General features: G+C 45.1%; 1 protein-coding gene across 1 annotated transcript in view; it reads left to right on the top strand.

Moving 5' to 3' along the window:
* Positions 1-2,045: 2,045 nt before the first annotated feature.
* The window catches only part of hspa12a (heat shock protein 12A), a 157,781-nt gene continuing 145,355 nt past the window's right edge, over positions 2,046-14,471 (top strand). Inside the window, exon 1 of the mRNA XM_070874974.1 lies at positions 2,046-2,216. Coding sequence (XP_070731075.1) covers positions 2,177-2,216 — 40 coding nt within the window. The 5' untranslated portion in view covers positions 2,046-2,176. The remainder of the gene's footprint in view (positions 2,217-14,471) is intronic.

Consider the following 14,471-nt stretch of genomic DNA (forward strand, 5'->3'; position numbering starts at 1 on the left):
CGGCAATTATTTTGGCCTCCTGGCCTTGGACGCCCACAACTTTTCGAACTGTTTGATACCCATCAGGGACTGGCTGGCCCCCGTGTCTAGCTTCATTGATACTGGGATGCCATTGAGGAGCACTTTCATCATTATCGGTGGTGTCCTGATGTATGAACTGTATACGTGCTCCACATGAACTCGCTGAACTTCAGCTTCCAGCGTTCATTTCTGCAATTTCTGCAGGTATTTTGCTCACCTCTGCAAACTCCGGCTGAGTGTGTGCCTCCACGCCTCCAGCATGAGCTGCTGTTTGAAACAAAAGGTCCCTTGCCAGTCGATCGTCCCTGACTGCCTCTGTTATTGCCCTTGAGTGCGCCATTAACAGGTGTTGATGGCCCCATTACTGGCCGCATTGTCCCTTGCAATGGCGTGAATTGCCGTTCAGCTTGCCATTGTCTCTGTCGAACTCCCCCTTTGGGTTCGACTACATGTTGAGGCATGCCCGACTGCCCTTGTCTGCCTGGAGAACTGTGTGCTGCTTTAACAATGTTGAATCTCTGTCCCAACCATTCTTTAACACAGTACCTCTCGTCTGTTCTGCTAGTGGCCATGCTCGCGTGGTTTAAATCCCAGTTTCTTGATGCGTCCTTACTATACAGTATAAATGCACATGAGGCCCATGCTTGAAAGGTTAGTCTGTGACCTGTCCTTTATTTCATAGCGCTCAAGTGATGGAAGTGGGTGGAGCTTCCCCTTTTATATCTGAAGGTCTAGGTTAGGAGTGTCTCTCACAAGTTCCCCACCTAGTGGTCAGTGTTCTCACAGTGTACAACTTAGATCAGATTATACATGGGTTACAATGCTGGTTGAATACATGACAGAGGGAATTCCAGAGCTTAGGGCCAAGGCAGCTGAAGGCACGGTCGCCAATGACGGAGTGATGAAAATCGGGGATGTGCAAGAGGCCAGAATTGGAGGAGTGCAGAGATCTCTGAGGGTTGTCGAGCTGGAGCAGAGTCACAGAGATAGGGAGAGGGGCGAGGCCCTGGAGGGACTTGAGCACAATGATGAGAATTTTCAAATCTCGGCGTTATTGTATTGGGAGCTCGGTAGCATACTGAGCAATGCACCTGTCAACTGAGCCATCAGAAGAATGAAACATGGAAATCTCAATGAGTTTCGGCTTTTAGATATTGAGTCCATTGAGGTTGTTCCTGATCAGCCTTTGGGCTTTCAGTAAATAATCTCTGATTTGTAGCAGTTACACCCATAGCAGAATAAAAGCAGCTTCTTGTTATTTTTATGAGCCTTGAGAAGTGGTTTGGAAGTGGAACCCACTGGAAAATGAAATGAATGTTAACTGAATAACATATGGTGCAGGAAGGGGTGGGAGCACTTAACTGAAGACCAGCAGGACTTGGAGCAGCTGTGTATACACCACTGTTATTTTACCCAGTCTCTGCATTAGAAATGTTTCCTGTGCAGTTAAATATAGGGAATAATTGTTCCTGCATAGCATACAGCACTTTACATATAAGACTAAAGGCATGATTACCTTAAGGTCAATATAACCAAGAGTCTTGCTACAGCGTGTTGCTGCAACTAAACTCGCTTGTGCATAAAACTATGGCTATGCACCTTTCAAGGGGAACTGAATTAAGATTGACAAGTACAGCACTAGATAATGAAATCTAGAAGTTTAAAAATAATCTGATCAATCCTGTGCAGTTGCTTTAGAGATTTTAATTGTTTCTCTCGCTGTGGTCCATCCTGCCAGACTGCTGCTGCTGCTCGTTCATTTACTGCAGCATGGGAAGCCCTTCCCTGCTAGTGCTGACACTGTGTATGAGCATATTAGGGAGGCGGAGCTCTGCAGAAACATGAGGAGCAAGAGTGCAAGCAGCTCATTCCTTCCCTTATGTTTGGGCTAATTTCAACATGAAAGTCTTTTTAGCATAGGGCTGGGGGGGCGGGGGTCAAAGACTGAGGCTTCACTGACCTATCCGTTGAACAGACGTTTGGAGAGAGAGGAAGGGGGTGGAAGGAAAAGCTTGCTTTAGTAGATTTGAGACTAGCTGCAATTCAACCAGATTGCAATTATTCGATGGCAGAGACTGCACAGTGAGCAAGAGCTACTGTCAGCCGAATGGTTAAAAGGTTTTAAGCACTGCAGATTTTGACTGGATTCACTACAATGTCTGAGAAGGAGTCTGTGACTGAAGGCCAGGCTGCAGGTAGGAGCGATTTTACTGTTGTCAGCGTAAAACCATGCTGCAGTGGCCTGGTGATACTGTCAGGATCAGAACAGCGCTCGCAGTCCTGTTCATTCACTGCTAGTTTTTTTTTATCTGTAGGATCCTGGCTGGATGTAATATCCTGTTAAGTCTCTCTGGCTTCACTGCACAGCCTAGCCATTGTAATAATCACATGGATGTGGACTTGTGGGATTTGATGCAGCATAAAATGACAACAAACTGATTTGTTCCAGGTGAAGAAACCCTGTAGCATAATCTGTTTCGTTTGGCTTCTCCTCTCTAAGTTACTGACTCTGTGCCTCTAGTTCTCATTCCCAGTGTGAGAGCAATCCATTTTTGCCATGACATATATTGTAATCTCGAAAATCAAATTTGTTGTTTTTTTCCTTTGAAAAATCTTTATCTGCAATTACCTTTACTAAAATGTGCTTGGTTAAGATTTCAGCATTGCTGGCTGGCCTAACGTTAATGCCAGTGAGAGCGATGATGATAATGATTCCAAGATTACTTTAAAGTTAGATAAAAACGAATTCAAATTTAGGACACCAAATATGAGCAGATTCAAAAGATGAATTCAGTCCTTTTCTTGTAGGATATGCTTTTAACTGCTTTTAAAGATGTTGGTCTCCCGAATGACATGCTTAGAGCTGCAGTGGAGTAAAGAAATGTCTCAATGTCAAAAGGAAGTGTATCAATAATTTGTGAAAATATGTTTAGAAAGTCCCAAGTGGATATTTTAACTTTGTCTTCTCAGTTACTCAGGCCCGGTAAGCACCCTTGCAGTTTTGATATAATTAATAGACTATTCCCAACTAAGAAGGCTTTCTGCAACATGTTCAGTCTCCAGAGATACATAATGCTGTTTTACATCAACGTCTAGACACCGTACCTTCAACCCCAGGGCCTCCTGAAAGAATGTAGCTGCACTCAAGGAGGAACAGTTCCTTTGACTTTGATGGGTCTGCCTGTACCCTAGAGATCACGAAAAAATCCTTCATGTTAACGATTGGTGCAGAAAGATAAAATCATCGTGTAGATTCAGCGATAAAGATAAAAAGAGACGGCAATGAGAAAAAAATAGCTTAATAAACTTTAATTTGCTTTTCCCTTAACACTTCAAAGTAAGTTCCTCGTTTGACTGAAAAATTAGAGGAATAATTACAGTACTATGGTGACTGAACATTAATAGTCTGTTTTAGTAGATTTTGCATTTCATTTTATAGTATTAAGAAGGTCAAGTTTTTCTGAATTATGATGTTTTTTTGTTATCTGACTAGCTTTGTAGACTTGCATCTTAATAATAATCAATGGACAAAATGCAGCGAACACTGCCTATCCTCTTACTTTATGAGTAAAACCTCACACTACCCCAGGCGTGAATACAGCAATACTGGTGCAGCAGATATCTTGCACTCACCTGCTGTAACACAATAGAAGAGAGAGTGTGAGATTTCCAAAGGTTGTTCGGTGGGCCTTTCACTATACTTTTCTGATATATTTTCACCCCATCAGGTAGTGGACATCAGGAGAGCAAGGGTTAAGCTTTAGTGTGATGTCCTCACAGCTGAGTAGCACTCAAGGAGGAAAAGATTCTGGGTGGGGGTGGGGGGGGATGTAAAATTCCACTTTGGCAGGGGCACAAAATGAGTGGTAACAGATCAGCCAACCATTATACATCCTACTCAATTTTCCTTTCCAATTAGGTCTATTTTGCACCCTTGTCAAAGTTGGAATTTTATTCCCTCGCTGTCCAAAATCACACACAAAGAATATCTGCTAGGTACCGGGGCCACCTGATACCCTTGGAACTACATCCTGGCAAGGAGTCTGGATTTTCAGGAGAGAAGGGAGAGAATTGCAAGGGGGATAGATTATAAAAGCAGAGAAGTCCTGCTATAACTGTACAGGATATTGGTGAGGCCACACCTGGAGTACTGCGTACAGTTTTGGTCTCCGTATTTAAGGAAGGATATACTTGCATTGGAGGCTGTTCAGAGAAGGTTCACGAGGTTGATTCCTGAGATGAGGGGGTTGACTTATGAGAATAGGTTGGGCCTATACACATTGGAGTTCAGAAGAATGAGAGGTGATCTTATTGAAACTTATAAGATAATGAGGGGGCTGCAGAGAGGATATTTCCACTCATAGGGGAAACTAAAACTAGGGGACATAGTCTTAGAATAAGGGGCCGCCCATTTAAAACTGGGATGAGGAGAAATTTCTTCTCTCAGAGGGTTGTAACTCTATGGAATTCTCTGCCCCAGAGAGCTGTGGAGGCTGGGTCATTGAATATATTTAAGGCGGAAATAAACAGATTTTTGAGCGATAAAAAATCACGGGGAGCGGGCAGGGAAGTGGAGCTGAGTCCATGATCAGATCAGCCATGATCTTATTAAATGGTGGAGCAGGCTCGAGGGGCCAAATGGCCTGCTCCTGCTCCTATTTCTTATGTTCTTATGTAATTAGAGGTTAAGGGTTGGATTTTCAGTTCTGCTAATTTCGGGGCGGTTATGGTGGCGGGGCGGTAAAGTTTGCACCCAGGAGCAGTTTGCGCCTCAGTCAGCAAAATTAATCAGCTGGGCCCTGAGTGTGGGGCAGTGTGCGAAGGGAGGCGTTACAGAAGTGCTGCAAGAGAGGCCTGGGGGGCAATAATACAAACCTGAAAAAAAAAACACCAATAACATTCCTAATAAATAACTCACGCCACCACAACTAGAGGCACAATATAAATTGCAAAAAAAATAAAATAAAAAACAATCACACTTACCTTCGGCCGACATTACTGACCTCACTGCAGCCACCACAGCTTGGACCACCTGCTTTCACAGGCAATTCCAGCACGTCACTTTACTGAGTGTTAAGGGTCGGGCGGCAGCCAAAAATCAAGTTGGTGTTGCATCCACAGGTGTTGCACACTGACTTGCATCTTCCGAGAGGTAATGCTCCGCGATCCGTCGAAACCGGCACCGCAAGTCCCGATGGGGGGGCTGGAAGATGGCCACCCATCCAGAAGTGCTTACCGTCACCATTGCCTCCCATCCGGGCTGCTAACAGAAGCCTGAAAATCCAGCCCTTAGGGCTTCAAAAATCTAATTGTAGCAAATAATTTAACTTACTTGCACTTTGGTAAAATACCATTAATATATTTCATCCAGTCAGCTAAAAGATTGCCTAAACTTTATCTTGTGAATCCTTGCCCATGAGAGTGCAAACTGTTAAAATTTTCTGTCAGATACTCACCACATCTGGAAGGTGATGATTTTGTTGTTGAGAACAAGAATTCCTTTTTGTATGACATTTTCTCCTTCACCCTTTTGTAGTGCATTCCACAGCATGCAGTAACCTCACCAAATAGATGGGCAGATGGCTTGGTCCCAGTTATCTGCTCATGCCCATCAAACTGATTACTACAAGCTTACAAAAGCAGTATGGGATAACTCCTGCCCTCTGATTTTTCTTGCTCTTTACGGGGAAGTGCTTCTCCACATGGTGTAAGCAAGATTGGGCACCTGGAGCGTTATGGCACAGCCTTGGACCTATTATTCTGTGACACAGTGGGCCGCAATTTCCTCAATAACTTAATTCTACGCCAATTTACACTGAAATTTCCTGGGACTCTCATTTGCACACGCTTGGAATGTAAAAACCAGTGTAAAGCAAGCGGAAGTAATCAGGGCCCAAGGAAAGCCCGGATCGTACGCCATGTTCCCTCTTTATCTTATCGATGCTATGAAGCTTGAAGCCATCAAACCATCATTTGTGCACATTAAGCACAGCACGATTAAGAAAACGCAATTGTGGAAACTTTTCTCTTTTTAATGTAACAGATTCAGTTGCTATAAGGAATGATTTCAAGATGCAGAGAATACAGTGTGCGTCTCGGTTTGGACATATTTAAAAATATTCGCTGAAAGATCACTACGAAAAATCAGAAATAGAGACATTTGGTTGTATCGCCCATTCAGAACGGACACAAGTGCAAGAAACCTGTGTTCTCTGGTCTTTTACATGGGGGCGGAGCTATGTTAATCAGTTTAGTAGGGTTTTGGCAACTTTAACTTAGGAGCAATGCAAAAGATCGAGAAAATTCGCATGGAGCAGTGTTTCAGTGTAAACCGGGCTTAAATCGCTTGCGTAAATTTTCTTGCAAAAAATGGTGCAACTTTGTTCTTATGCCGAAACATTCCAAGAAATTATGAGCCAGTATATTGCAATCACAGTGTGTTCCACTGTGGTTCAACTTGGATGGAAACAATTTTAAATAATTACACACTTTAGCAGAGAATGATTTAGATCATCTATTGGTTGATGTAGCCTTGCAATTGACTATGAAACTCAATTACTCTGTTACTCCCAGTGACAGCACACTCTATAAAGTCAAGTAATGCTCCCCTTGACTTTTGATGGGTGCATTTTTAATATGGCTTGTACTGTGCATAACACTCATTTAAATTAAGACCAATGGTGAACAGTCCAGCTGGACGGGACTGCACACGCCTGATTCTATTCTTATCTATCCAACCATAGCCAGAGAATCTCCTGCAATGGCTTCTCTTCCCTCCCGCATCATTACCTCAAGTGTCCCCCAAGGATCTATCCTTCGTCCCCTCCTATTTCTCATCTATATGCTGCCCCTTGGTGAAATCATCCAAAAACATAGCATCAGTATCCACATGTATGGTGATAACACCCAACTCTACCTCATTACCACTTCTCTCGACCCCTCCACGATCTCTAAATTGTCAGACTGCTTTTCCGACATCCAGTTCTGGACGAGTAGAAATTTTCTCCAATTGAATATTGGGAAGACCGAAGCCATTGTATTCGGTCCCCGCCACAAACTCCGTTCCCTAGCCACTGACTTCATCCCTCTCCCCAACTTCTGTCTGAGGCTGAACCAGACTGTTTGCAAATCTTGGTGTCATATTTGACCCTGAAATGAGCTTACGACTACATATCCGCAGCATAACTAAGACCGCCTATTTCCACCTCCGTAACATCACCCGTTTCTGCCCTTGCCTCAGCTCATCCGCTGCTGAAGCCCTCATCCATGCCTTTATTACCTCTGGACTTGACTATTCCAACGCACTCCTGGCTGGCCTCCCACATTCTACCTTACGTAAATTAGAGGTGACCCAAAACTCAGCTGCCCGTGTCCTAACTTGCAGCAAGTCCCGCTCATCCATCACCCCTCTGCTCGCTGACCTACATTGGCTTCCGGTTAAGCAATGCCTGATTCCAAAATTCTCATCCTTATTTTCAGATCCCTCCATGGCCTCGCCCATCCCTATCTCTGTAATCTCCAACAACCCCACAACTCCCCGAGATGTCTGCGCTCCTCTAATTCTGCCCTCTTGTGAATACTCCTGTGAAGCACCTTGGGATGTTTCACTACGTTAAAGACGTTATACAAATATAAGTTGTTGTTAATGGGCTATCATGGGCGAAATTAGTCAGCAAACAACTCATTTTGCTCGCCATACACTTACAAACATACTAATATTTTGACTGTGGAGGACCTCATTTGGGAAGTGGAAAGATCAGGCAGATTGTTTTCTTAATTCATGTATGGGCATCAGGTAAGGATTGGACCAGATTCAGTTGTGATGCCCCTCATGGTAACTAGACTATCGACACTCACTATATAGCCTCAGACATGAAGACTGGCCAATTGGTTGAGGTGGTAAAGAATCCCTGATGCTCATGGAACTGTACCATAGTGAGGAGTCAGTAGCCTCAAAAGAGGAAGGATGAACATTAGAGGATAAATAACATTGCTTTTAAAAAGCTACTAATATTTAGCAAATCTGCACTTGAATTCAGCTCCTTTGATACAAAGGTCACCTTCTAGCGATGGTTAATAAGGGTCATCAGTCATGAACATTACCATTCTGAGATCATTCTATTCCCCTAATACAGAGCCAATTCAGCAATCTCAGCACTAACTCAGAGCACTTGGATTGAACGTGTTTAGAATGGAAATATCACCTGGTGCAGATCCACTGCAGAAAAAACTTTCTGTCGCCAGTGCTGTTAACACCAGGGAAATATTAAAATCATCAAAACAAAGGCCTAGTAAACGTAACTAAAACAAATTTAACTCTTTGAGGCTGACCGGTGAAGATTTTTAATTATGAATTTGTTGTTTATTTTCAATTTGTTGCCAGAAGAATTTATTCCTTTTTACAAATGGGCAAATCTTTGCTAAAAATGAATAACTGGATCAATTCAGTTGCAAAAAGCATGAAAAACAAAACTGAAGGAGCTGTACACAACAGAAATAAGTTCTCCAGTGAAATCAGCACTCAGAAGTGTTCAAAGTGTTGAAGCAGTCAGCTTTGGCTCTCGATTTAAATGAGTGGTGTTATTAATCAAACTTACAGGAATTCAACATTTCAATGAAATGTACACAGCTGTAGAACATTTTTTTTTATTCCTTCCGGGATATGGGTGTCGCTGGCAAGGCCAGCATTTATTGTCCATCCCTAACGGCCCTTGAGAAGGTGGTGACGAGCGGCCTTGTTGAACCGCTGCAGTACTTGCGGTGAAGGAACTCCCACAGTGCTGTTAGGGAGGGAGTTTCAGGATTTTGACCCAGTGCCGATAAAGGGATGCCGATATATTTCAAAGTCAGGATCATGTGTAACTTGGAGGGGAACATGCAGGTGATAGTGCTCCCATGCGCCTGCTGCCCTTGTCATTCTAGGTGGTAGAGGTTGTGGGCTTGGGAGGTGCTGCCGAAGAAGCAGTGGCGAATTGCTGCAGTGCATCTTGTAGATGGTATACACTGCAGCCACGGTGCGCTGGTGGTGGAGGGGGTGAATGTTTAAGGTGGTGGATGGGGTGCCAATCAAGTGGGCTGCTTTGTCCTGAATGGTGTCGAGCTTCTTGAGTGTTGTTGGAGCTGCACTCATCCAGGTAAGTGAAGAGTACATGCATATTATATTAGTGATTTTATCAGTCCATGCTACTAGTGTGGATCTTTGCCTGCCAGCAGGACGTATCAGAAATTCAGGCATGTGCTGCCAATGATTCTATGACTATTAACAGCTGAAACATTGTGGGCAGCATGCGCCCAAAGTTCTGACATGGTGGGCGAGGCAGTGCGGACTTATACAATCGCATTTTATATGAGGCTGAAAATTATTACTATTGTATGAATGCTTAACACACTCGCATTAAATTCCCCTCTCTGCTATTTTCACAGAGTTGTTAGCCCATTTATAATGTTGTAGTTTAATATTGCTGAAAGTAATTTCCGGCATGTAGCACTTTTTAAAAAGCTGGTGATAAAGGCAGCAGCTGGCTCTAATAATATAATATTAGCATCCCTTTCAAACACAGGTTTAAACCCTAGCCTTGACTCCCACTGAGTTTGAAGGCATTCAGCTGGTGGTGTTAGCCAATTCTTGAGCTGGCTTGCATGTGGAGCCCAGGGGAGGACAAGTCCTACCCTTTCAAGCACAAATGCTGTGAGCAGACTGTGGAGTGCTGCTGTGAGCAGCAGTAAAGAAGTCAGCATTCGACTGCCCCACCCTTTTCACTGAAGGAGAAGGCTATCAAAAAACAGTAGTGAGGCTGAACAGGAGATAAATTCTAATGAGAGACCAAGAGAAGCAGACAAATTATACTTTGCTATACTTATCTCCCTGACTCTTTGAGTAATCAAATTCACCAGAGAAACGTTATGATCCATTCTCCAATAGTTAAAAAAATCAATCGCAATCCATTTAATCCAAATGCTGATTTAGAGGAATGTGACAGGTGCTCAATCCCAAGTAACATAACGGCATGCTATAATATATGCTGCTCATATCTAGGGCATGAATTTGCTTAAAAGCACTTATCTATTACCAAAAATCAATGACACTGAGGGTATGCGGCTGCATGCAGATACTTTTGTGAGTTTTGTTTTGAAGCTATACAAAAATCAGTAAATGTTAGGATTGGACTAGAAGAGGGAGCAGTTTCCTTACTTGCTATTCCAGCCACTGAAAGAGCAATTAATAGAAGGGTGAAAAATAATTTAAAAGTGGAGTAAGGTTTTCTTATGATAGATGTTCCATGCTGGGAAATGTAGAAGGAGCATGTATCTTCTCAGTGCTATAAAATGAGATTTCAACCATTCGCAGTCAACACAGTATATACATAGAAAAACACAGAAATTACGACACGGAAGCAAGCCATTCGGCCCAACTAGTCCATGTTGACATTTACCCTGAATTTGAGCAAAAAGTCCTAATCACGATTACTCACCCTGAGCCACTATCACTTTAGCTCCTTTTCCTCCACCTATTGAATCTAATATTGAGGGGGAGAAATTTGGCTGCTTTGCACTTCCTGTTAGTACCTCTGGGGGGCGGTAATGGGGCGCTAAAGGGTTACCGACCGGACGCGGAGAATTCAGCGATGCCCGCAAACTTCCCTGGTGGTTTTGCGCTGGTGGTAACTGTTGTGTTCCTAACACAGATGGGATTGCACACAGGGAGGTTAAAGTAACAGTGACCTCAGTCTTTAATAAGACACTCCAGAGTCAGTAACAGGCCTTAGGGGCTGGCTTATAGTGCTCCCAAGGGATGCTGGAATCCCTTGGGACTTCAGGGGATGCGCTCCCTGGTGGCGGAACATGGGAGTGCATGCTTTACAGATACACAACATCACTCCCCGCCAGAAGTCAAAGTGAAAACTATTTACAAGGTGTGGCAGTCAGGAGCCTTTCTTTTCCTGGTGGACCGCCTCGGTACAAATGTCTGTTCTGGTGTGTTGGCTGTGCCCTTGCTGGACTGGCGTGTTGTTGGCCTGCAGGGCTGCTGGGTGAGCCTGGCCTTGCTGGGCTGTTGGGCATGATGGGTTCGATTTCCTGGTCCGGCGTGGTGTCGTTGATCCTTTGGGTGTGTGTTGTGGACTCGAAAAAGGTGGTGTCTGCTGTGGGTTGTTCAGGGCAGTCTGTGAACCACAGCCTCGTTAGGTCCAGGTGCTTTCTGCAAATTTGTCCATTGTCTAGTTTGACTACAAACACCCTACTCCTTTCTTGAGCTATCACCGTGCCCGCGATCCACTTGGAACCATGTCTATAGTTTAGCACATACACAGGGTCATTCAGGTCAATTTCCCGTGACATAGTGGCGCGACCATCGTTTACATTTTGTTGCTGCCGCCTGCTCTCTACCTGATCATGCAGGTAGGGGTGAACCAGCGAGAGTCTGGTTTTAAGTGTCCTTTTCACGAGTAGCTCAGCCGGGTGCATCGCTGTGAGCGAGTGGGGTCTTGTGCGGTAGCTGAGCAGTACTCGGGACAGGCAGGTTTGGAGTGAGCCTTCTGTGACTCGTTTAAGGCTCTGTTTGATTGTTTGTACTGCCCGCTCTGCCTGCCCATTGGAGGCTGGTTTAAACGGGGCCGAGGTGGCATGGTTGATTCCATTGCAGGTCATGAATTCTTTAAATTCGGCACTGGTGAAACATGGCCCGTTGTCACTGACCAGTATGTCAGGCAGGCCGTGGGTGGCAAATATGGCCCTCAGGCTTTCAATGGTGGCAGTGGCGGTGCTTCCCGACATTATTTCACATTCAATCCATTTTGAAAAAGCATCCACCACCACCAGGAACATTTTACCAAGAAACGGGCCCACATAGTCGACATGGATCCTCGACCATGGTCTGGAGGGCCAGGACCACAAACTTAGTGGTGACTCTCTGGGCGTGTTGTTCAACTGAGCGCACACGCTGCATTGCCGTACACAGGACTCTAAGTCAGAGTCGCTACCGGGCCACCACATGTGGGATCTGGCTATCGCTTTCATCATTACTATACCCAGGTCTGTGCTGTGGAGATCCGAGATGAACGTCGCCCTGCTCTTTTTTGTTAGCACTACGCGGTTACCCCACAACAGGCAGTCTGCCTGAATGGACAGCTCGTCCTTTCGCCGCTGGAATGGCTTGATTAGCTCTTGCATTTCAATGGGGATGCTGGCCCAGCTCCCATGCAGTACATAAGTTTTTTTACCAGGGACAGCAGAGGATCTTGGCTGGTCTAAGTCCTAATCTGGCAGGCCGTGACAGGTAATTTATCATTTTCAAACGCTTCCATAACCATCAACAAGTCTGCGGGCTGCGCCACCATCAACAAGTTTGCAGGCTGCGCCATTTCCACCCCCGTGGTGGGCAATGGTAACCGACTGAGAGCATCTGCACAGTTCTCTATGCCTGGCCTGTGGCGGATGGTATAGTTATATGCTGATAGCACGAGTGCCCACCTTTGTATGCGGGCTGAGGCATTAGTATTTATCCCCTTGTTTTCAGCAAACAGGGATATGAGGGGCTTGTGATCGGTTTCCAGTTCAAATTTGAGGCCAAACAGGTACTAAGGCATTTTCTTTACCCCGAACACACACGCTAATGCCTCTTTCTCAATCGTGCTGTAGGCCCTCTCAGCCTTAGACAAGCTCCTGGAAGCATAGGCAACAGGTTGCAACTTCCCCGCAATGTTAGCTTGTTGTAATACACACCCGACTCCATACGATGAGGCATCACATGCTAGCATGAGTCTTTTACACGGGTTATACAATGCAAGTAGCTTATTGGAGCATAAAATGTTTCTGGCTTTCTCAAAAGCAATTACCTGGTTTTTTCCCCATACCCAGTTCTCACCTTTACGCAATAACACATGTAGGGGTTATAAGAGAGTGCATAACCTTGGTAGGAAGTTACCAAAATAGTTGAGGAGTCCCAGGAACGACTGCTGCTCCTTGACGTTCTGTGGCCTGGCGCGTTCCTGATAGCCTCTGTCTTGGTGTCTGTAGGCGGAATGCCGTCCGCTGAGATATTTCTCCCCAAAAACTCCACTTCTGTTGCCATGAAGATGCATTTCGACCTCTTCAGCCGCAGCCTTACGCGATCCAGTCGCTGGAGGACCTCCTCCAGGTTTTGTAGCTGCTCAACAGTGTCCCGACCCGTGACCAATATGTCGTCCTGAGAAACCACCATGCGTGGTACCAACTTGAGTAGGCTCTCCATGTTTCTCTGGAAGATTGCTGCAGCTGACCAAATTCCAAACAGGCATCTGTTGTAGATGAACAGTCCCTTGTGCGTGTTGATGCAGGTGAGACCCTTCGAAGACTCCTCCAGCTCCTGCGTCATGTAGGCCGAAGTCAGGTCGAGCTTGGTGAACATAGAAACATAGAAACATAGAAAATAGGTGCAGGAGCAGGCCATTCAGCCCTTCTAGCCTGCACCGCCATTCAACGAGTTCATGGCTGAACATGAAACTTCAGTACCCACTTCCTGCTTTCACGCCATACCCCTTGATCCCCCGAGTAGTAAGGACTTCATCTAACTCCCTTTTGAATATATTTAGTGAATTGGCCTCAACTACTTCCTGTGGTAGAGAATTCCACAGGTTCACCACTCTCTGGGTGAAGAAGTTTCTCCTTATCTCGGTCCTAAATGGCTTACCCCTTATCCTTAGACTGTGACCCCTGGTTCTGGACTTCCCCAACATTGGGAACATTCTTCCTGCATCCAACCTGTCCAAACCCGTCAGAATTTTAAACGTTTCTATGAGGTCCCCTCTCACTCTTCTGAACTCCAGTGAATACAAGCCCAGTTGATTCAGTCTTTCTTGATGGGTCAGTCCCACCATCCCGGGAATCAGTCTGGTGAATCTTCGCTGCACTCCCTCAACAGCAAGTATGTCCTTCCTCAAGTTAGGAGACCAAAACTGTACACAATACTCCAGGTGTGGCCTCACCAAGGCCCTGTACAACTGTAGCAACACCTCCCTGCCCCTGTACTCAAATCCCCTCGCTATGAAGGCCAACATGCCATTTGCTTTCTTAACCGCCTGCTGTACCTGCATGCCAACCTTCAATGACTGATGTACCATGACACCCAGGTCTCGTTGCACCTTCCCTTTTCCTAATCTGTCACCATTCAGATAATAGTCTGTCTCTCTGTTTTTACCACCAAAGTGGATAACCTCACATTTATCCACATTATACTTCATCTGCCACGCATTTGCCCACTCACCTAACCTATCCAAGTCACTCTGTAGCCTCATAGCATCCTCCTCGCAGCTCACACTGCCACCCAACTTAGTGTCATCCGCAAATTTGGAGATACTACATTTAATCCCCTCGTCTAAATCATTAATGTACAATGTAAACAGCTGGGGCCCCAGCACAGAACCCTGCGGTACCCCACTAGTCACTGCCTGCCATTCCGAAAAGTACCCATTTAC

This window comes from Pristiophorus japonicus, chromosome 3, assembly GCF_044704955.1.
Source record: "Pristiophorus japonicus isolate sPriJap1 chromosome 3, sPriJap1.hap1, whole genome shotgun sequence".
Taxonomy (NCBI): Eukaryota; Metazoa; Chordata; class Chondrichthyes; family Pristiophoridae; genus Pristiophorus; species Pristiophorus japonicus.